Raw genomic sequence first — 23,083 nt, 5'->3', positions numbered from 1 at the left:
ATGAGGCTTTCTGCTCCTGTAAAGATTTGCAGCCTCAGAAACCCTGTTTAGGGTCACTGTAAGTCAGGACCAACTCCACAGTACTTAACAACAACAAGTGTGTATATATATATTTTGTTGTTGTTTGTTTGTTTTTTACTTTAACCTACTTTCTGTAGGTTTTAAATGCACAATACCCAGGAAGAAAGAACAAAATAGGCCTATCACCATCTGATAGACTGCTGATGTGGTGTGTAGATGAGCCACTGGACTGCTAACCACAAGGTCATTGGTTTAAACCCACCAGCCACTCCTCAGAAACCCTATACAGGGTCGCTATGAGTCAGAACCGACTCCACAGCATTTAAAACAGCAGCATTACCAACAGATACAAGGTCTTATACTGAAAAGAACTCTAGCTCCAGGCTTCCTCATTAGAATTGATTTAAACAAGGGAGCAGTCTGGATCCAGTGCTCCCCTAACAGCTTCAACCAAATGAAGCCAAGAGAGTGGGGTCCCCTGGAGCAGAACATGACAGCTGTCCTCAGAACGACTTTGTAAGACCAGTTGTTTCTTTTAGGACTCCATTATGTCAGACACTCCATTCACAATTGATCAGCTTCTGGACTACTCAGTAAGGAAAGAACTGAGACCAATTTTAAATGGAATTTTCAAAATAGTATTTTTCCAAAACAGTGGACTATATTTTAACAATTTAAATTTTCATGATTTTTCAGAGAATACATAAAAACCTTCATATTTTTATGACCATGAGCCCTGCAGAGCCTAACTTTCGCCAAAGTTGTAGAACATACCCTTCTATGATTAGCTCCTGCACAATCAATTGGTATGAGAAGTGGCCAGAAGAAGCTCTCCTTGTGGTAGCCAATTCTTTCTTAACAGAAAAGGTGAATTTGGAGAAAAGAAAGGTAAATATAACCTCTGTTGAAAAGTCTCATGCAAGTGAAGCTGTCAATTTATTAACAGCTTCTGACAGCATTTTGTCTGTGACTAACAGTGACCTCTAGATTAAAGAAATAGGTAGCCCTCCATCCTGGCATGGTGCTGTAGCATCAGCACTAGACTGCAAACCACAAGGTCAGCAGTTCAAACCCACCAGCAGCTCCTTGGAAACCCTACACATGGTTGCTATGAGTCAGAACCAATTTGACAGCACTTAACAATAACAACAAGCCAAATTAAGGAGCCTTTCTGGGGAGCAAATGGTTAAGCACTTAGCTAATAGGCTAAAGGTTGTCAGTTTGAACCCGCTGAGGTGCTTTAGACAGGCCTGGTCACAGCTTTGAAAGCTAATGTAGCAGTACACATGGGATCACTATGAGTCAACATCGACTCAGTAGTAACTATCAGCAATGGGTCCAATTATATAACAGGTCAAGCATTTGCCTTGACTACTTAGTGTTTTCTGTGACTTCCCTTCTCTTTAGTCCCTTAACACTCTGTTTCAAAGGTGCCCAGTTTCATCACTGCCCTTACATTTTCTATTTTACTTTTAGTTTTTACATATGTGGGGGCTTTAAAAGGCGCATGGAAATAGAATAAAAAGACAATGGCCCCTCACTTCCTTGAGTATCTTGCTGTTAAAGATGTAAGATAAAGATAACCATCAGCTATTGACCCTGGTGTCCTAAATCCTTGGAAGTCTGGTGCAGAAAGAAGGAGAGAGCCTGGGAAAATGGCATGTCATTAATCATTAGCCACATTATTTCCTCTTCCACCCCACCACCACCCCAAGCATATATATTCATGGTTCAGTTCACCGAGTACCTTTCTATACATTTCCACCTCTCAGAAATGATGAGCTATTTCAAGTTACAATGTTTTATTTTCTCTTTTTTTTAATGTATATTTAGATTGCTTTCTCTTAATTCTTAAAAAAAGTATTGTTTTTCAGAATTTAATTGAAAAACTTGCCCCAACATGTGTCCAAATCCACAAAAGTATTACAGACTTGAGCATAAAGTTCTTTCAGGAAACTAGAAGACATTATTATATCACTCCCAGGAGCTACTTGCAATTCATGGATACATTTGCACGTATTTTGAAGTCACGAGAGAAAGAGACGCAAATGAAGAGGTCAGTCTTTGAAATCAAATTTTAAAATATATTTTACATTGATGTTTTATTTGTAAAAAGGGACACATATACAAATATAAAACAATGTGCGCAAATCTGCATTTTCAGTGGCAGAAAAGGCCAAAAGCTGCAGAAGACCATTGAAGAGATAAGGTAGTTATCTCCCCTGGTGTATCCACAGGCTGGCCTCTTTACAGGCAAAGCAGACACATTCAGCCATAAAGACAATAATGAAACCTTATTAGTTACGGAAAGTTTATTGCATTACATAGACTATGAAAACAAGAGTGCCAATGGTGCCTGATCCCCATGTTTCTGTCCCATGGATGACACCAACACAGATAGTGGACACCCTGTTGCTGAAAATACCATGCTTCAGCTAAGCAGCTTTATAGCCTGCAGCTATTCTCTAAATATTGAGTAGATAATATAAGACAAAAAAACTCATACCTAATCAGAACCAGGGAGAATGTGAGAAACTATCCCATGACAGCCTCCTAGGACGATAGGGACATGAATGGGAAATGGTCCCATAGCATCTGCTCACAAGTGTCCTGTGCTCTCGTGTTCTGGGAGGATCGCAGGGTGTTCTGCCAAGAATTTGGTCAGTTCCAGTTTAAGCCTTTCCTAGGAGAACTATGAGGGCAAGGTCACCAGGGCTCCATGGAAGAGCTATTCCTCTACTATTCCAACCCCTGATTTTTTCACGTAATCCAACTATGAATTCTTTTTAAAAAAATATTGGCCACTCCATTAGATAACCTAAATAATTGTTAGGGGGCTTATATAGTTATTGTTGTTGTTAGGTGCCATCAAGTCAGCCCTCACTCATAGTTGTTGCTGTTGTTAATTGCTGCTGAGTCGGTTCCAACTCATAGCAACCCTGCGCCGTCCTGTTCAATCCTCAAAATTGTTGTTATATTTGGTCCAATGGTTGCAGTCACTGTGTCAGTCCATCTCATTAAGAGTCTTCCTCTTTTCCACCAGCCCTCTACTTTACCAAGTATGATATCCTTTTCCAGGAACTGGTCCCTCCTGACATGTCCAGTATGTGAGACAAAGTTTGGCCATCCTCGCTTCTAAGGAGCATATGGCTGTACTTCTTCCAAGACAGATTTGTTTGTTCTTCTGGCTGTCCATGGTACTTTCAGTATTCTTCACCGACACCATAATTCAAATGCATAAATTATTTTTTGGTCTTCCTTATTCATTGTCCAGCTCTCACATACATATGAGGCTACTGAAAATACCATGGCTTGGGGAAGATGCACCTTAGTCCTCAAAGTGATATCTTTGCTCTTTTACACTTTAAAGAAATCTTTTGCAGTAGATTTGCCCAATGCAATGCATCCTATAATTTCTTGACTGCTGCTTCCATGAGCATTGATTGTGGATCCAAGAAAAATGAAATCCTTGTAACTTCAACCTTTTCTCCATTTATCATGATGTTGTCTATCGGCCCAGTTGTGAGAATTTTGTTTTCTTTATAATGAGCTGTAATCTGTACTGTAGACCGTATTCTTTGATCTTCATCAGTAAGTGTTTCAAGTTCTCTTCTCTTTCAGCAAGCAAGATTCTGTCATCTGCATATTGCAGGTTGTTAACAGGCCTGCCTTCAATCCTGATGCCACATTCTTCTTCATATAGTCCAATTTAGCAGATTATTCGCTCATCATACAAAATGAATTTAAGTCTGGTGAAAGGATACAACCTTGGTGCATACCTTTCTTCATTTTAAACATACAGTATCCACTTGTTCTTTTGGAACAACTGCCTCTTAGTCTATGCATAGGTCAGTATTATGGACTATCCATTCTTTGTAATGTTATCCATAGTTATTATGATCCACACAGCTGAATGCCTTTGTATAGTCAATAAAACACCAGTAAACATCTTTCTGGTAGTCTCTGCTTTCAGCCAAGACCCATCTGACCTCAAAGATGACATCCTTCCTTCCATGTCCTCTTCTGAATCCAGTTTTAATTTCTGACAACTTTCTGTTACTGTACTGCTGCAACCACTTTTTGAAGTATCTTCCTCACACTTTTATTTGCATGTGATATTAATTATACTGTTCAATAATTTCCACATTCTTTTATGTCAAATTTCCACAAATATGGATCTCCTCCAGTTGGTTGGCCAACTAACTGTCTTTTTAATTTCTTGGCATAGACTAGTAAGTGTTTCCAGCACGGCATCAGTTTGCTGAAACATTGAAATTGGTATTCCATCAATTCCTGGAGACTTGTTTCACATCAATACCTCCAGTGCAGCTTGGAGTTCTTCCTTCAGTAGCATCAGTTCATGATCATATGGTACTACCTGAAATGGCTGAACGTCAACCAATTCATTATGGTATGGTGACTCTGTGTACTCACCAAAATCCTCTGCTGATGCTTCTTGTATCATTCAATATTTTGTCCAGGGGATTCTTCAGTATTGCAATTCAAGTCTTAATTTATTTTTTATTTTTTATTTTTTTCAGTTCTTTCGGCTTGAGAAATGCTAAGTATGTTCTTCCCTATTGGTTTTCTAATTCTTGGTCTTTATACATTTTATTATAATGCTTGACTTTGTCTTCTTGAACTGTCCTTTAAAATTTTTCAGTTCAGCTCTTTTATTTCATTATTTCTTCCGTTTGCTATAGATACTCTATGTTCAAAAGCAAGTTCCAGTCTCCTCTGATATTCACTTTGGTCTTTTCTTTCTTCCCTGTCTTTTTAATGACCTCTTTGCTTTCTTTATATATGATGTTCTTGATGTCATCCCACAACTTCTCTGGGCTTCCATCATTAGTGTTCAGTGATTTAAACCTCTTCTTGAGATGGTCTCTAAATTCAGGTGGGATATACTCAAAGTTGTATTTTGGGTCTCATGGACGTGTTTTAATTTTTGTCAACTTCAACCTGAACTTGCTTATAAGCAATTGATGACCTGTCCCACAGTAGGCTCCTGGTCTGGTTGATAATATTGAGTTTCTCCTTCATCTTTTCCCACAGATGTAGCCAATTTGATTCTTGTGTATTCCATCTGGTGAGGTCCAGGTATGTAGTTGCTGTGTATGTTGTTGAAAAAAAGGTATTTGCAATGACTGAGTCACTGGTCCTGCAAAATCCCATCATATGGATATTTTCCAACTACTCAAACCTCCTTCTTGTTTCCTACTTTCACATTCCAATCACCAGTAATTATCAATGCATCTTGATCACATGTTTGATGAGCTCCAGGCTGAGGAAGTTAGTAGAATTCTGCAATTTCTTCATCACTGGCTTTGGAAATTGACTGTGATTATTTGAAGAATAATTGTACTAACTCTTATTCTTTAAAGGCATATCGATATTATCCTATCACTGACAGCATTGTACTTAAAGATAAATCTTGAAATGTTCTTTTTGAAGATGAATGTGGTATTATTCTTGAATCTGTAATTCCCTATATAGTAAATCATAGGATTGTTTGATTCAAAATGGTTAATATCTGACAATTTCAGCTTACCATAATCTAGGATACTGATCTTTATGCATTTATTTCATCTTTTAATAACTTCCAAAGTAGATTATTACTTTGTATATTCCACATTCTGATTATTGATGGACTTTTGCAGCTGTTTCTTTTTGTTTTGAGTTCTGCCTCCTTAGCACATGAAGGTCCTGAAAGCTTTGCTCCATTCATGTCTTTATGGTCATCTCCACTGGGAGGAGGCAGTTCTTCCTCAGTCATATTTTGAGTGTCTTCCAACCTGAAGGCCTCATCTTTTGGTACTATATCTGATAATGTTTTGCTGTTATTCATAAAGTTTTCATGAGCTAATCCCTCAGAAGTAGACTGTCTATTACTTCTTCATAGTCTGCTCTTAATATACAAGCTCCACTAAAACCTGTTCACCATGGGTACCCTGCTGTTATTTGAAACACCAGTGGTATCTCTTCCAGCAGCACAGCAACTATGACAAACTGACAGACATGTGGGGAGAAGTTTAGACTAAATCTGTTCTTAGGCAACATTGGATGAGTATGACCATGACTATGACTCACTGGATGATTGGCCCAATGGAAAGATAGATCATAGTAGGCTCCCTATATCGAGCCAACTCAAGTTTAAAATGTCATTAATCCAGGCACCCCAAGAAGTGTAGGCAATCATGCATACTGCACCTCAACTGACCGACAGGAATCCAGGGAAATGCAATTTTTCATCACCATTCAGTCTAGAAAGTTTAGATTTGTTTATGTGTAGCAGGTAAGTATAAGCCTGTTTACATAAGAAGTAGTAGAAACCTTGACAGCAGCAGCATTTTGCTAATGTGGGATCAAGGTCTAATTTTATTAAGTTTTTGTTAATAAAATCATGTGCATTCACTATCATTTAGAGAAATTGTTATAGTCTGCTGCTATATAGTTTAATATAATGAGGTCAAAGGTAATCATACTCATGTTCAGAAAGTTAATCTTGTTTTATTATCTTAAGTACAGGCTACTTGGAGTAAGCTACTTTCCATGGAAGGTCTCTGAGAATTCTTACATTATGTTTTTGTTAAATTGGTAGTAATCTGGTTTAATTGGCCAGATGCCCTGCAGACAAAATTCTCTCTCCTTCAAACCCTAACTTCCCAAAAGTTAAGGTATTTCTTCCCACTAGCTGGGATTGTTGCTCTCCATTCACTGTCATGTGAGGTATGACCAGTACCTGTGACAATCACTTGTTCAGTCTTCTTCATATCTTACCCATATCAGACGCCCAGACTTATCCCTGGTGGCTCAGTTATATGCCTTGTACCATCCTAGAGTATCTTCTCCCTCCTAATGTGTTGGCCATACCAAGACCACCTTAAGGTTTGTCACCTTACATGCATGATCATTATCATCAATATCCACTACTGCCCATATCCAGCAAGTATAGCGAGGTGACAAAAGAAGTACCAGGTTAGAGTCTCCCACGTTCCAATTCTTCTTTGCTACTTAAAAGTTCCAGAAGCCCAGTTTCCTAGGAGTACACTTGCAAGGAAAGTTCTCCAGAGAAGGGTTAGTTATGTGGTTTGAGTCTCTTAGAGTCCATCTGGGCTTCTTCATCACCCCAAACTCATAGTTTAAGCATCCTATTTAAATGGGAGATACATCTGAGAAAGTATCACATTTATAAAAGTCTGCCTTCAATGCAAGCTACACAGGTAGCTGAGCCTCAGTTGCCCAGTTATCTTTGTTGATTTTTCTTTTAAGAGAGCATTCTATTTTTAATGGCACCTGTTCCTGGGGATGATGTGGGGCATCAAAGGTCCAGAGAATGTCCCTAATAGTTGCTCATTTGAGAGTACTGTTTGTTAGAAAGACAGGAGCATTCTCTGATTAGATGTGTTCAGGAAATCTAAATATGTATCATAATCTAAGAGCCCTTGAGTTGTGTGGCCCACATCTATTGTGTAGCAGTGTCATACCCTGATAATGGTCTGCATTTCACCAGATGGTAATAAGCTGTGGAGCTCTCAAGACGAAAGGTAAGGGACTATGTAACCTATTTTCCAGGAGGAGCCAGGTTTGTTATCCTGGGCTATAATGAGATCCCTTGGCTACTCAATTCTATAACTGGCAGCTCACGTACATTTGCCAGGCTTCTTGTTCACATAGGCTGGAATCAGTAGGTCTTCTTTTGGGACCTGGGCCTGAATTGTAGCTGGATTAGCATACCTGTGCTCCAGCATGTCCTGGTGACTACTGTCATTGCCTAGGCACAGGAAGTTTGATTGGCTTATCCTCAAATGGTCCTTTTTCATGAACATTTCTATACGTCACAAAAAAGTCTTATGCAGTCTGCTGTCAGGCAACATACCCTGCCATCAATCCATTGTGTATTGACCAGGAGTTCATAAAAAATGTAGCAAGGCATATTTGGGGGGTGTTTTTCAAAGGAAGCATCACAATTCATGCATTGCACACTGAGCAGAGCTTCCTTTTCCATGCCCAGTGTTTTGGCATTACAGAACTGTATTAGCCTTGTGTATTTCATTGGCCTTTACCTAGATGACCCATCTGTGAGCATGGCCCACATATGCTCTAGATCATGTGTGGCCAAGGTTCTCAAGAAGCCCAAGGTGCTGACACAGAGCTGCTGACACAGATGGCTGACAGCCACTTCCAGCGGTGACCAGACACATTTTCGTGTACCTGGGAGACCCCATGGACACCTGTTTTCCTAGATATATCATTTTTACTTAATAATGATTCTCTGGTTCTTTTTGGAACCTTTCCAATATAGAATTGACAGGGTATAACAACACTAGTTGTTTTTTGTTAGTCTTTCAGTATCTACTAACATTCAATAATAAGCCAGTTAATTGCCCTATCTATTTGATAGTGGTAATGTCAGGCAGTGTCGGGTCTGAAGGCATCATTGCCTAGTGGCCATATCTTTTTGCAGCAGATTCCAGTCTGTATCATTGTCAGTCATTGTAGCTCTAAGGGCTCATTCAAACTGACTACCCTGAGTGAAGGGCAGTCTGTGTAGTCTTTGAAAAATTTCCTTAGGCACTCCAATTTCTACTATCTCCATAGTCAGTCAGGTGCTCTTCTCATTCCTCTCCCCTTACACACCATATTGCCTTTTTACTGATGCCACATGACTGGTTTGGGAAAACCACATGAGTTCTTAGCTGTGCACATTTCCCACTGCTATGATTTCAATTGTGGCATTTCCCAGCTGGGAACAATACCTACTGTAAGAAGAATTACATATACTGAATATGATAATATTTGCAATACACTTAATGGTAAGTTACAACCAGTTGGGTATATGGAATGTCCATCCAGTAAAATAAGACACAGATTACAGGCAGCACTGTGTAACTAACACTTCCAATTTTCCCTCACTTTGAAATGATTGAACCCTACTAGCAACAAAGTCTTCATCACACAATCACTTCCACTTGCTACACATGCACTTTTCAATCATTGGAAAGGTTTTGAGCATTTTCTTGCACTAACCAAAACCCACTACCCTTGAGTCGATTCTGACACAAAGCAACCCTATATAGGGTATCCAAGACTGTCAATCTTTATGGGAGCAGACAACCTCATCTTTCTCCCAAGGAGCAACTGCTGGATTTGAACCACCAACCTTATGGTTAGCAGCCAACACCTAACCTAAAGTAAAACTAAGTAAGACCTGTATGCACCTATTCTAACTTACCTACAAATTCTTAAAGGCACAGTTAGGAACCGATCTTGTTCATACCTTGGAGACTGTGGTTTCAAGGACCATATGGTGTGACCAGAATCACCTGATCCTACTAAAACAGTAGCACTGTAATCTGAAAAGAATTTTAACAGTGGCAAGACACTCCAGTAGGTGCAGAAGGATATAAAGGCTCAGTATAATTCATCTGTCAGGAACGATTGTAGCCAATGCCCCAATACTTTGTGCAATGTGGCCTCTTTTACAGAGCAATCAGCCTAACCCTTAGGGACAACCTGGCATGCAGTGGCGCTTTTTGCTTTAAAGATGATTTGTTTTGATTTGGCTGGGTTGGGTTTTGATTGCCAGAGAAATGTAATGTTATGGATTTGCCCACAGTGTCCAAGATACTTTACTTGGCAAAACCAAGAAACCAACTGCACTGTTGTAGATTCAATTCTGACTCATAGCTTCCCAATAGGACCGAGTAGTACTGACCCATAAAGTTCCCAAGGCTGTAACTCTTTAAAGAAGCAGACTTTCTCCCATGGAGTGGCTCGTGGGTTCAAATTGCCAAATTTTCTATTAGTAAATAAAGGCTTAACCCACTGCACCACCAAGCTCCTTTATTCGGCAAGCAACCCATAAATTTTATCAAGATACATCAGTCTCTCCTGCTGGCAGATAATCTAATGATACTTAAGGTGAATGAGATTGAGATATTTGATTTGTCAACTGAGACATGATTTAGCTTTGAACATCAGATAAATTTTGTCTAACACTCTATAACACCAGTGTGCCTTATTAACACATTGGTGGCAGTGGTGACTATGTGCCATGGAGTTGGTTCTGACTCATAGTGACTCTGTATAGGGCTTCCGAGATTGTAAATCTATACTGGAGCAGGAAGCCTTATCTTTCTCCTCCGGATGGGCTGGTAGATTCGAACTGCTGATCTTGAGGCTGGCAGCCCCACTCGTAACCCTCTATGCTACCAGGACTCCCTTACTAACGCATTAGTTAATACACACTATACATTTTTACAGCAGTACATATAATTGGCTCAAAGACCTCACACACAAAGTCACTTGAAGTGTTTTCTCTTTAATACAAGTTTTACCCAGCCTCTTTTAGCTGAATTTGGCCCCCTCTGTCTACGGGAACACAGAGAAAGGAGTTAACACATTCACTTCAGCAGCAGCTGCAGAACATGTTCTCTCCTGGGCTGGGCAGAGCATCTCAGAGTAGGAGATGAGGCTGCACAGTCAGCGGGAACAGCAGTGAGGTTTTCATTAAAGCAGCTGAGGTGGGAGTAAAGAGAGGGTGTGACCAGGAAACACAGAATGAACACCACACCAGTAATACAGGTTTGCACCTACTTTTGGTTTGAAGTGGCTCTCAACTCAGCCTCAACAAATGAAATTTTAGCAACAATTAAAAGGATCAGTCCGACATCTCATTTCAAGTCTGTCTCTTGACACTTAATCTCTAAATGTTCATCAGCAGGTAGTGTTGGGTCCTGGGAAATTCTTTTCATGTTGCCAGTCCCAGCCCTTAAGAAGCCCTGGTGGTGTAGTGTGGGCTACAGGTTGGGCTGCTATTCACAAGGTCAGTGGTTCAAATCTATCAACCACTCCACAGGACATGAGGGTTTCTGTTCCCAAAAGATTTACAGTCTTGGAAACCCTATACAGGATCACTCTGAATCAGAACTGACTCTACTGTACCCCACTACCATCACATCCCACTCTTACAGCCTCTGAACAATCCCACAGCAGGAAGACCCTTACTTCTTTCTTCTCATTCACCACTTAGGTAAGAGCATGCTCTTCCAGATGCTGGGACTCTGATCAGAGACCCTAATCTAGCCCACACAGTCCCCTAGCAGGACAGTGAGGAAACCCTGCTTCCTAACTATGACAAGAGTAGGCTCTATCAGATCCCAGGGAATCTTGCCTCATCTTCTAAATCAGCCTATATGGTCCCATCTTTTGTCCAAAAGGGTATTGTGACCTTGCCAACCCCACATTGAGCAATAAATTTAGTATGTCTCAAATTCAGCTAGTAAAGAAATAATGAACTCTTGTTAGATCCAGGCAGCCTAGTGCAAAATAACAATGAAAGCAAGAGTAGCCAAAGGTACCAACTCCCTATGCCCCTTGTCCCATAAAATGACACCAAAATAAATGGGTCTGAGGTCTACAGCATTAATAGTAAACACTCTATTGCTGAAAAACTCAGCTAGTGCTGCAGTTAAGCATTTGATTGCTGTACCCCCCAATGAGGGGAGGAAAGGCAGAAAGCCTCATCAGAACCTAGGAGGTAATGAGAAACTATCTCATGATAGCATCCCAGGAATATAGGCAAGTGAGTAGGAAGTGACCTTCTAGCAGCAAATCATAAATCTCCCATATTCTATGTTTCGGCAAGATCACAGGATGCCCTGCCAAGATTTGGCCTATTGGCACATGGGTTTATGTATTGGGCTGCTAACTGCATGGTTAGAGCTTCAAATCCATTAGTCACTCTGTGGGAATAGATGGAGCTGTCTGTTCCTAGAAATATTTACAGTCTCAGAAACCTGGTAGAGTAGCTGTACTCTTTCCTGTAGAATCACTGTGTGTGAGAATCGACTTAATGGCCATGGCTGTTTGGGGAGTTTGGTGGTAAGCCTGGCCTACAGGAACAAATAAGGGAACCTACTTCAGAGTTATAATCCACCTGCCCCCACACCTTTGAATAAAATGGAACCCACTTTGAAAACTTAGGTGCAAGTTTTCTGTCTGACCCAAACCATGGTATTTTCAATCGCCTCATAGGCATGCAAAAACTGGACAGTGAATAAGGAAGATCAAAGAAGAACTGATACATTTGAATTATGGTGTTGGCTAAAAAAATGCTGATATACCACAGACTGTCAGAAGAACAAATAACTCTGTCTTGGATTATCCCAAAATGACAGCTAGATGTGAGGATGATAAATAAGACTTGGTCTCATTTATTTTGGACATGTCATCAAAAAGGGCCAGCTCCTGAAAAGGGACATTATGCCTGACAAAGCAGAGGGTCAGAGAAAAAGAGGAAGACCCCCAATGAGATGGATTGGTACGGTGACTGCAACAAGGGCTGAAACTACAACAATAATGATGAAGATGGTACAGAATGGGGCAGTGTTTTGTGCTGTTGATTATAGGGTGGCTCTGAGGCTGAAATGACTCCATGACACCTACCAACAATATCTATACATCTTGAGATCTCGATTTAGGTGTCATGTCAGCTGGAAGGGAGAGACACCAAGGCTAAAATGAATTTGGTGTCTGTGGGAGGCAGTAAGAAAATTGTTTTTTAAATGGAAGCATCAAACTGGGGTTGGCAGAAGAAAAAATATCACAGCATACCAGAAGTTTCTCATTGTAAATATTTTTATTTCAGAAAACCATAACAATAAAGTAGTAAGATGTAAGCCCGTAAAGCTTTGAGGAGAAATTCTATGGATAGCTGTGCGTGTCAGTCACACATGATTCATAGCTCATCTTAGGTATTTACCAGCTCTGTGAGCTTTGGCAAGTTACTTCACCTCTCTCAGAGCCTGTTTTCTTGTCTGCAAATAGTGATTACATTGTCTACTTCAAAGTTTGCTTATTTGTTTAATGATTAAATGATAAGCATAATGTCAGACACAACAAATACTATAAACTGTATCAATATGGGAGTAATATAAGTAGGGAGCCCTGACAGCACAGGGGTTACAGTGCTCACTTGTTAAATAAGAGCTGGGCAGTTTGATCCACCAGACTGTAGCAGTCTGTTTCTATAAAGATTTACAACCTTGGTAAGCCTATGAGACAGTTCTCTGTACTATAAGGCCTTTATGAGTCAAAAAGGTTTTTGTTGGCCCCAGAGTTAAATCAAAGGAGCTCTGGTAGCGTAGTGGTCAGTTGCTAATCTCAAGGTCAAAAGTTCAAAACTACCATGGTTCCATGGGAGAAAGATGAGGCTTTCTACTCCCATAAAGATTTACAGCCTCGGAAACCCTATGCAGGGTCACTATGCATTGGAACCAACTCTACGGCACATAACCATCACTCAACCAGTGTTAAAGAATAAAATACTGAAAAGCATCTATGTAATTGGCAATTTATAGGGTATTCATAACTACATTGTTTAGATCAGGGGTGGGGAACATCTGGCCCTTGTGCCATATGTTGTTGTTATTAAGTGCCATTGAGTTGGTTCTGACCCACAGGGACCCTGTATAGGGTTTCCAAGGAGTGGCTGGTGAGTTTGAACCGTCGGCCTTGTGGCTCAAACTGACTTTGCAATCCAGTGCATTAACCCACAGTGCCACACCAGGACTCCACAGAATCATTTGGTCTGGCCCTGCCAAGGCAACCACAGGCGGGACTTGAAATTCAATAAATCTAGGAGTTCTTTTCATAGCAACATACATTTATATTAAGCGAATCATAATAAAAATGTAAATGTTGAGGGACAAGCCAGAAGCATCCATGATGGAATAGATGGGACACATGCAAGTACATGATAGTACAGATACATATGTTTCTTGTCAGCTACTCCAACCTATCTGCCTGTATTGCTGTGACTCAGAGGAGAGTCAGTGCCAGGTAGGCTGGGAGTGTCCACATTGAGAAAGTGTTAATATACTGCAGTGAAACCAAGGCAATCCAGTGATGATGAGATGAGATGAGAAGATCCTTGGTTTGCTGATGACCTTGCCTCTGATGATTGACAACAGTGTTATCGATTTCTTTGTGGACACAGACAATAACTCAAATACAATCTTTAGCCACACATCCATGACCAACAATCCTCACAAAAACTGAATCTCAGATGAAAATTACGGAAGTTACAGTACACAGAAGAGAGCTCAATAATCGATGATACCAATGTTGGCTATGTTCCAAATCCAAGATGCAGTATTAGAACAGTGATCACAGCAAAATAATCATATTGTTGGCAACACACATACAAGATAGTTATTAAAACTTAAGTGGTGTGACATCCTTCAAATGGCAACTACAAAGAAAAAAAAAGTTGATGTAGAGTGTTGATCTTTCCAAGAGAAATGGACAAATAATTATTTGTTTGTTGAAATTAAAGGCAAATCTGTGTGCCTTGCGTTAGCAGTAATGAAAAAAGTTAATCTGGAGCATCAGTACAGCCCCAAACACACTAACCTCAATGAAGGGAGAGGCCAAATGCATCTGGATAAAATCAATGTTCTTCAGCTGACTTTGGAATCACAATAAGCCACTTTCACTAGGTCTTGTTGTGCCAGAGACATTATTCAGACAAGTTATATAGTGAGCGAGCAAAATAAAATTGTTTTAGAGTGTTAGTTTGTCTCAGAGAACCATCTCATATCGGATTATTGATTTAGCACAAGATATTGGAAAGGCATTGAAGGATTCTGCAGGAGATTTCCAATTTTTCTCTCTGGCTTGTGGTGAGACAATGGACATAACAAATACTGCCCAACTGGCCATTTTGTTCATGGGATAACTGCAGAATTTGGCATGTGAAAGGAACGGCTGTCACTGGAAACCACACATGGCACTACAAGAGGTGAGGACTAGTTTGAGAGACTTGTTTTATCAATGAAAAAACTTGAGCTAATATTTGAAAACTTAAATGGTCTTACTACAGATGGAGCTCCAGCCATAGTTGGCTCGCAATAAGGGTTAATTGCATTTATCAAAAAAGAACTGAATCATCGCAGTCTTGACCCAAGTGATTTAATTATATGCTACTGCATCATACACCAAGAGAGTATCCATCCACAGTCATTGAGGCCCAACAACACGTTGTCAACAGTAATGTTATGCACAAATTTTGTCAAAAACAGTGGGTTTAACAGCCACCAGTTTAAGGAGTTTACTGAATGATCTTGACTCTGAGTATAGTGATCTTGTTATCACTATGAAGTGCAGTGGCTGAGTCAGGGGAACATACTCGTAAGATTTTATGAAATGCTGGATGAAGTCAAACAGTTCACGGAGATGAAGGGAAAACCTGTCAGGGAATTCAATGATAGTAAGTGGCTGTGTGAACTATATAATTCACAAATTATCTGCACTCTAGTTGTAGAATTTATTTTATTCAACTGCACATTGGACATTACCAAGTACCTCTCAGCGATGAACATCAAGCTGCAGGACCCCAACCAGCTTCTCAGCTCCCTGCTTTCAAAAGTGAAATCATTTGAAGCTAAATTAGGCTGTAGAAAGTGCAGTTCAAATGGTATAACACAGTGCATATCCCCACTCTAGAAGGACAAAAGCCTTCTACTCCACTTGAATATGTTGATGAATGTGAAAAACTAATTGAGACTTTTAATGAAAGATTCAAGGACATGGAACATAAATAAATGGAATTGAACATGTTTGCTACACCAATCAGTGTGTAACCAGTTTATGTGTCTGATAACCTACAACACAAAATCATTCAGCTGCAAAGGGATGATGAGCTGGAAGCTAGGTACAATAACCTCCCACTGCTTCAGATCTAGAAATGTTACACAAGCAATGATGAATTTCCCACTGTGGGAAGACATGCATTGAAATATACATCTGTGTTTGGAACAACTTTCTGCTGTGAATAGTTATTTTCAAAACTTACCATCACAAAGAGTCAACTGCGCTCCTGACTGACTGATGAAAACCTGGAAAAACAGTTTTGAATAGCAGCAGCATCAATACCAGCTAGCATCACATGCCTCACCAAAGAGAAGCAGTTCCCGCCATTACGTTAGGGGGTGAGTTAATTAAATGTTTGATCAAATAGAGCAGGCTAAATTTTTTTTTTTCTTAAATGATTTATTGTGAATTATGTGACAGTTTACATGGGAGAACATTAGTTTTACATTCATTCTATCGTATATCGTCTCATTGCCATGGTTACAATCCCCTCCATGCAATCCTTCCCCCATACCCCCCAGGTCTTCAGCACACAGTCTCTCTCCCTCTCTGGGTCTAGAGTCTCCAGCTGCTCCATCGCTCCACATCATCATCTCTGTCTCCATTTCAGGCATCACTGCTTCTCTGGGTAGGGTCCCACTCTCTGCTCTTCTCCCTTGATGGTCCTAGGGACCTCCGCTCCTAGACTGAAAAGTCAATCACTCCCCTCCTTGCTATAAAATGTCCACCCTTACATTTCCAACCCTCACAGTCAGTCCTGATAGCAATTATTCACCACTGTATCACAAGAGACCCGTCTGCATTTCGTTGCATCAGCCCCACCTAGTCAGATTGAATACTACTCACTGGAGATTCTACCTTCCTCCAGGCCCTCTGAGTCTAGGTTCCCTCTTGAAAGCTTGTAAGGCAGTGTCTTCTTGCCTTTGTAGCCCCCCACCCCCCATTTTTGGTAGCCAATGTCCAAGTTGCCCATCCCTGTCTACTCTGTGTGTGGAGGGGGTGGGAATGATTCTTGCTGTAAGGACTTGTTCCCTCTTTTGAGTTACTGCTTCCATAGGTGTAGGAGGCTAAATTTTAAGTTCATAATTTGTATGGCCTGAGAATGATGTTATAAATATCCAAAGGGCCCTTGGCAGAAAAAAGGCTCCCCACCCCTGTTTTAGATTATGAATGCCCAAGAAGTAGATACTATCTTTTCTTTCAAAATGCTCCACAGCATTTGTTCTCTGTCTTGCTGCACTTAAGACTAAAATTTTGTTGAGTAATAGATATATAGAGTCTTCTGATTTTAAGGTTAATTTGTATTTATTAGTTTATTTTCCATACAAACTGATTGTTTTTCCATTTTTATTCTAGTAAATAGATATGTGGAAATTTTTCATTTCTTTCATCATTTATTTACCTTTTTATTTTTTAATAATAGTAAATTCATGTTGCTGTTAGGTGCTGTATAGCAATGAACAGATCTACTTCACAAGACCTCTTTAAAGCGTTCAAGAGCAAAGATGTCCCTTGAGGAGTAAAGTGCACCTTCCCCAAGCCATGGTATTTTCAATCACCTCATATGCATGAGAAAGATGGACAATGAATTGGGAAGACAGTAGAAGAATCAATGCATTTGATTTATGGTATTGGCAAAGAATAATGAAATACCTGGACTGTCAGAAGAACAAGCAAATCTGTCTTGGAAGAATCACAGTCAGAATGTAATCATTTATCCTTAGAAGCAAAGATGGCAAAACTTCGTCTCACATACTTTGGACATGTTATCAGGAAGGATCTGTCCCTGGAAAAGGACATCATTCTTGGTAAAGAGAAGACCCCTAATGAGATGGATTGATACAGTCGCTGCAACAATTGGCTCAAACAACATTTGTGAGAACGGCATAGTACAGAGTAGTGTTTCTTTCTGTTGTTCATAAGATCTCTATGTACAACAGAACAAAACACTGCCCAGTTCTGCACAATCCTCACAATTGTTATGCTTGAGTGCATTGTTGCAGTCACTGTGTCAACCCACCTCACTGGGAGTCTTTCTCTTTTTCTCTGACCGTCTACTTTACCAAGAATGGTGTCCTTTTCCAGGGACTGGTCCTTCCTGACAACATGTCCAAAGTATGTGAGACAAAGTCTCACCATCCTTCTAAGGCACATTCTGGCTGTACTTCCTCCAACACAGATTTGTTTGTTCTTCTAGCAGTCCATGGTGCTTTCATTATTCTTGCCAACACCATAATTCAAATGTGTCAATTCTTCCTTATTCATTGTCCAGCTTTCACATACATATGAGATCATTGAAAATACCATGGCTTGGGTCAGGCAACCTTAATTCTCAATGTGACATCTTTATTCTTTAATACTTTAAAAAGAGTTTTTTTTTGCAGCAGATTTGCCCTGTGCAATATGTCCTTTAATTTCTTGGTTGCTACTTTCATGATCATTGATTGTGGATTCCAGTAAAATGATATCCTTGACAATTTTAATCTTTTCTCCATTTATCATGGTATTATTTATTGGTCCAGAGTTGATGTTCATCAGCAAAGTCCTTTTTGCTTTCAGCAAACAAAGTTGTATCATCTGCATATTGCAGGTTATTAATGAATCTGCTGCCTCCAATCCTGTTGCCACTTCTCAGATTATTTATTTAGCATACAGATTGCATAAGTATGATGAAAGGATACAACTCTGGCACACACCTTTCCTGATTTTAAACCATTCAGTGTCCCCTTGTTCTGTTCAAATGACTGCTCTTGGTCTATGTACAAGTTCTGCATGAACACTAATAAGTGGTCTGAAATTTCCATTCTTTCACAATGTTATTCATAGTTAATTATGATCCACAGAGTTATATGTCTTTGCATAGACAATAAAATACAAATAGACATCTTTCTGGTATTCCCTGCTTTCAACCAAGATCCATCTGACAATCACAATGATATCCCTCATTCCACTTAGATTCACAGGAAGGCGCAAAAACTGTGAGGTGATTCACAAATTATCTGCACTCTAGCTGTAGAATGTATTCAACTTTTAGAAAAGACAAGTACGTCATTTTTTTACCTGCTGCCTCCATTTTTTAACATACACTTTGTTTTTCACTACACTTTGTCCATCTCTCAACAACTCTTTTTGTAATATTTAGGAAAAAAATTTTTTTTAGTGTTTTAGGCTGAGCTGTGAGCCACGAACATACCACTATCTTCACATCTTCATAAGAGGTGAATCTTTGCTCTCAAAAGGCTGCTTTCAGGTACCAAATAGATGAAAAGTCTGATGGTGCAAGATCAGGAGTACAGGGAGAATGCTTTAACACTTCAAAATGAAGTTTTTACTGAGTGTCAACAGTTTGGGCAGAGGTGTGCAGATGTGCATTGCCATGCAAGATCACAACACCACTGGCTAGTAGTTCTGTGTGTTTAATACAAAGTTTAGGCTTATTCTCTTCAGAGAACATCTGACGATAAGGAGCATTGTTGATTGTTGAACCTTTTCCTGATAGTGTTCCCTTGAGAATCCCAGAAAAATGTAAGCATCAGTTTTCCAGCTGATGGTTGACTTTTGAACTTTTTCTTGGTCAGTTTGCTGAAAGTAAACAGCAGAGTATGGAATGGAAACATTTTCAATCACCGACCAAAAGTTTCAGAAAAGACTGACACCAATTTTACTCAAACTATTCCAGAATATATAAAAGGATAAAAACCTCCCAAATACATTTATGAAGCAAGCATAACCCCGATTATCAAAACCAGGCAAAAACATAATTAAAAGAGAAGATTATAGACCAATATCCCTCATGAACATAGATGCTAATATTCTCAACAAACTACTAGCCAATAGATTTCAACAACACATAAAAATATTTAAAAGAAAAAGAAAAAAAAAAAAAAATCCCACAGTGCCACACCAGTACTTCATTAGCTATTAGAGATGCAAATAAAAACAGAAAAAAATGAGATACCAATTCATCAAACATGAATTGTTGTTGTTGGTAGGCTCCATCAACTTGGTTCTGATTCATAGTGACCTCATACACAACAGAAGGAAACACTGCTCGGCCTATCACCATCCTCACAGTCACGGTTAAGCTTTAGCCCATTGCTGTTATGACTATACCAATCCATCTCATTGGGGTCTTCCTCTTTATCACTGACCCTCCACTTTAACTAGCATGATATTCTTCTCCAGGGACTGGTCCAAAGTATGAGAGATGAAAGGAGCTCTGGTATAATATTATTGTTGTTAAGTGCCGTCAAGTCGATTCTGACCCTGCATAGGGTTTCCAAGGAGTGACTGGTGAGCTTGAACCACCGAGTTTGTAGTTCAAACGGCTTTGCAGTCTGGTGCATTAACTCACAGCACCACATCTGGTAGAATATAGGTTACGAATTGGGCTGCTAATCTCATGGTCAGCAGTTCGAAGGTACCAGCTATTCAGTGGAAGAAAGATGTGGCTTTCTGCTCCCATAAAGATTTACAGCCTCGGAAACCCTATGCAGGGTTGCTATGAGTCAGAACCAACTCCACGGCACATAACAACAACAACTGAGAGATGAAGTCTGGCCATTTGGGCTTCTAAGGAACTTTCTGAATGTACTTCTTCCAACACAGATTTGTTTGTTTTTATAGCAGTCTGTAGAACTTTTCCTATTTTTCTCCAACACCATACCTCAAATGCATCAATTCTTCTATAGTCTCCCTTATTCATTGTACAAATTTCACATGCAGATGAAGCTATTAAAAATACCATGGCTTGGATCAGGTGCATCTTAGTCCTCAAACTGACATCTTTGTTCTTGAATATTTTAAATAGGTCTTGTACAGCAGATTTCCCTAATGAAATATGTTGTTTGGTTTCTTGATTGCTGCTTCCATGAGTGTTGATAGTGGGTCCAAGCAAAATTATGTCTTTGGCAACTTCAATCTTTTCTCCATTTATCATGATGTTATTTATTAGTCCAGTGGTAAGAATTTTTCTTTTCTTTACATGAGGTGCAACCCTACTGAAGACTGTGGTCTTTGATTATCACCAGCAAATATTTTAAATCCTCTTCACTTTCAGCAATGTATAGAAGGTTGTTAATGAGTCTTCCTCCAGTCCTGATAACATGTTCTTCATATAATCCAACTTCTCAGATTATTTGCTCAGAGTACAGACTGAATAAATAAATATGGTGGAAGAATACAAACTTGGTGAACAGTTTTCCTAATTTTAAACCATTTAATGTCTCCTTATCCTGTTTGATTGACTGCCTCGTGGTCTATATGCAGTTTTCTCATGAGCACAATTAAGTGTTCTGGAATATTCATTCTCTCTATTGTTGTCCATAGCTTGTCATGATCCACACAACTGAAAGTCTTTGCATAGTCAATAAAGCACAGGTAAACATCTTTCTGGTGTTTTCTGCTTTCTGCCAAAATTCATATGAAATCAGCAATGATATCCCTCATTCCATGTCCTCATCTGAATCTGACTTAAACATCTGGCAGTCCCTTGTCAATGTACTATTATAGCCTTTTTAAAATTATCTTCAGCAAAAATTTACTTGCATGTGATATTAATGATATTGTCCAATGACTTCTGCATTCTGTTGGGTCACCTCTCTTTTGGATGGGCACAAATATGGATCTCTTCCAATCAGTTGGTCACATAGCTATCTTCCAAATTTTGTTGGCGTAAATAAGTGAGTGCTTCTAGTGCTGCATCTGTTTGTTGAAATATTTCAATTTGCATTCCATCAATTCTTGTAGCCTTGTTCTCTACCAATGCCTTCAGTGCACCTTGGACTTCTTCCTTAAGTACCATTGGCTCTAGATCACATGCTATTTCTTGAAAAGGCTGAACATCGTTCATTTCCTTTTGGTACAGTGATTCTATGTATTCCTTCATCTCATTTTGATGTTTTCTGCATCATTCAATATTTTGCCCATAAAATCCTTCAATATTTCAAGTCGAGATTTGAATTTTTTCTTCAGTTCTTTCAGCTTGAAAAATGTTGAATGTGTTCTTCCCTTTTGGTTTTCTAACTCTAGATCTTTGCACATTTCATTATAATACTTGACTTTGTCTTCTTGAGCTGCCCTTTAAATTTTTATGATCAGTTCTTCTACCTCCTCATTTTCTCCATTTGCTTTAGCATGTTTCAGAGGTTCTTATGACTTTCATTTTGATCTGTTATTTCTTTCATGCCTTCTTAATGACCTTTTGCTTTCTTTCTGTATGATGTTCTGTATGTCATCCCACAACTCTTCACAGCTTCAGCCATTAGTGTCTAATGGATCAAATCTGTTCTTGAGATGATCTCTAAATTAAGATGGGATATATTTAAGATGAAATTTTGGCTATTTTATTTTCATTTTCTTTAGCTTCAACATGAACTTGCATATGAGCAATTGACGGTCTGTTCCACATCAGCCCTGAGTCTTATTTTAGCTCTTGATATGGAGTTTTGCTACTGTCTCTTTCCACAGATGTAGTCAATTTGGTTTTGGGGTATTCCATCTGGTGAAATTCATGTGTATAGTCATCCTTTTTAATTTTTATTTTTTTACCCAAGATATGATATGTTAATGGATACATTGACCTGTGTCTTACTGTCCCCTCCTGCCCACCCAACCCTGGTAGCCTTCAAAGAATTTTTTTTCTTGTAGTATTGAAAATTTTTAAAAGCTTTTACAATAATGGTCATATGTGATATTTCTCTTTTGTATAGTCACCTTTTGTGTTGTTTTTAAAAAGTATTTGCAATGAACAAGACATTGGTCTTCCAAAATTCTATTATGTGGTCTCCAGCATCATTTCTACCACCAAGGCTATATTTTCCAACTACTGATTCTTCCTATTTTCTTCCACCCTTTGCATTCCAATCATCAGTAATTATCAATTTCATCACCAGTAATGTTGTTGTTGTAAAGTGTTGTTGAGTTGATTCCAACTCATAGCGACCCTGTATAGGCTTCCCAAGGAGCATACTGACTGATTAATTGATTTTTTTTTTTTTAATTTAAGGCTTTTAGTGTGGATTGAGTGCAAGTTTACAGGGCACATCATCAGTTTCACATTCAACAATTCATATAACTTGTTTTATTACATTTATTATAATCCCCTCCATATACCATAAGTTAAAAGTATTTATCCACTTTAACTTTTTTTAAAAAAACACACAAACAAAAAACCCCACTCAGGCACATTCCAAAGGGCACATTCTGCAAGTCTGCTCCTGGCCACCAGTTCTTAGTTCTTCTCTTCTTAGTTGATGAATCTAGAGTCCTCAGCCGCTGCCCCTCTCCATGCCCCCATCTCTGCCTCCATCTCTGGCACTGCTGCTTCTCTGGATAAGGTCCCGCATTCTATTTGTGTGTTCCTCTCTTGATGGTCCTAGGGTCCTCTGTTTCTGGACTGTAAGAT

At 39.3% G+C, this 23,083-nt stretch overlaps 1 protein-coding gene across 1 annotated transcript in view; it reads left to right on the top strand.

Moving 5' to 3' along the window:
- DNAH14 (dynein, axonemal, heavy chain 14) overlaps positions 1-23,083 on the top strand; it is a 641,625-nt gene that overhangs the window by 374,356 nt on the left and 244,186 nt on the right. The window contains 2 exon segments of the mRNA XM_006871162.1: positions 718-909; positions 1,896-2,077. Of these exon segments, the coding sequence (XP_006871224.1) occupies positions 718-909; positions 1,896-2,077 (374 nt within the window).

This window comes from Chrysochloris asiatica, unplaced genomic scaffold (genome assembly GCF_000296735.1).
Source record: "Chrysochloris asiatica unplaced genomic scaffold, ChrAsi1.0 scaffold00161, whole genome shotgun sequence".
Taxonomy (NCBI): Eukaryota; Metazoa; Chordata; class Mammalia; order Afrosoricida; family Chrysochloridae; genus Chrysochloris; species Chrysochloris asiatica.
This window is presented reverse-complemented; position numbering and strand designations above follow the sequence as displayed.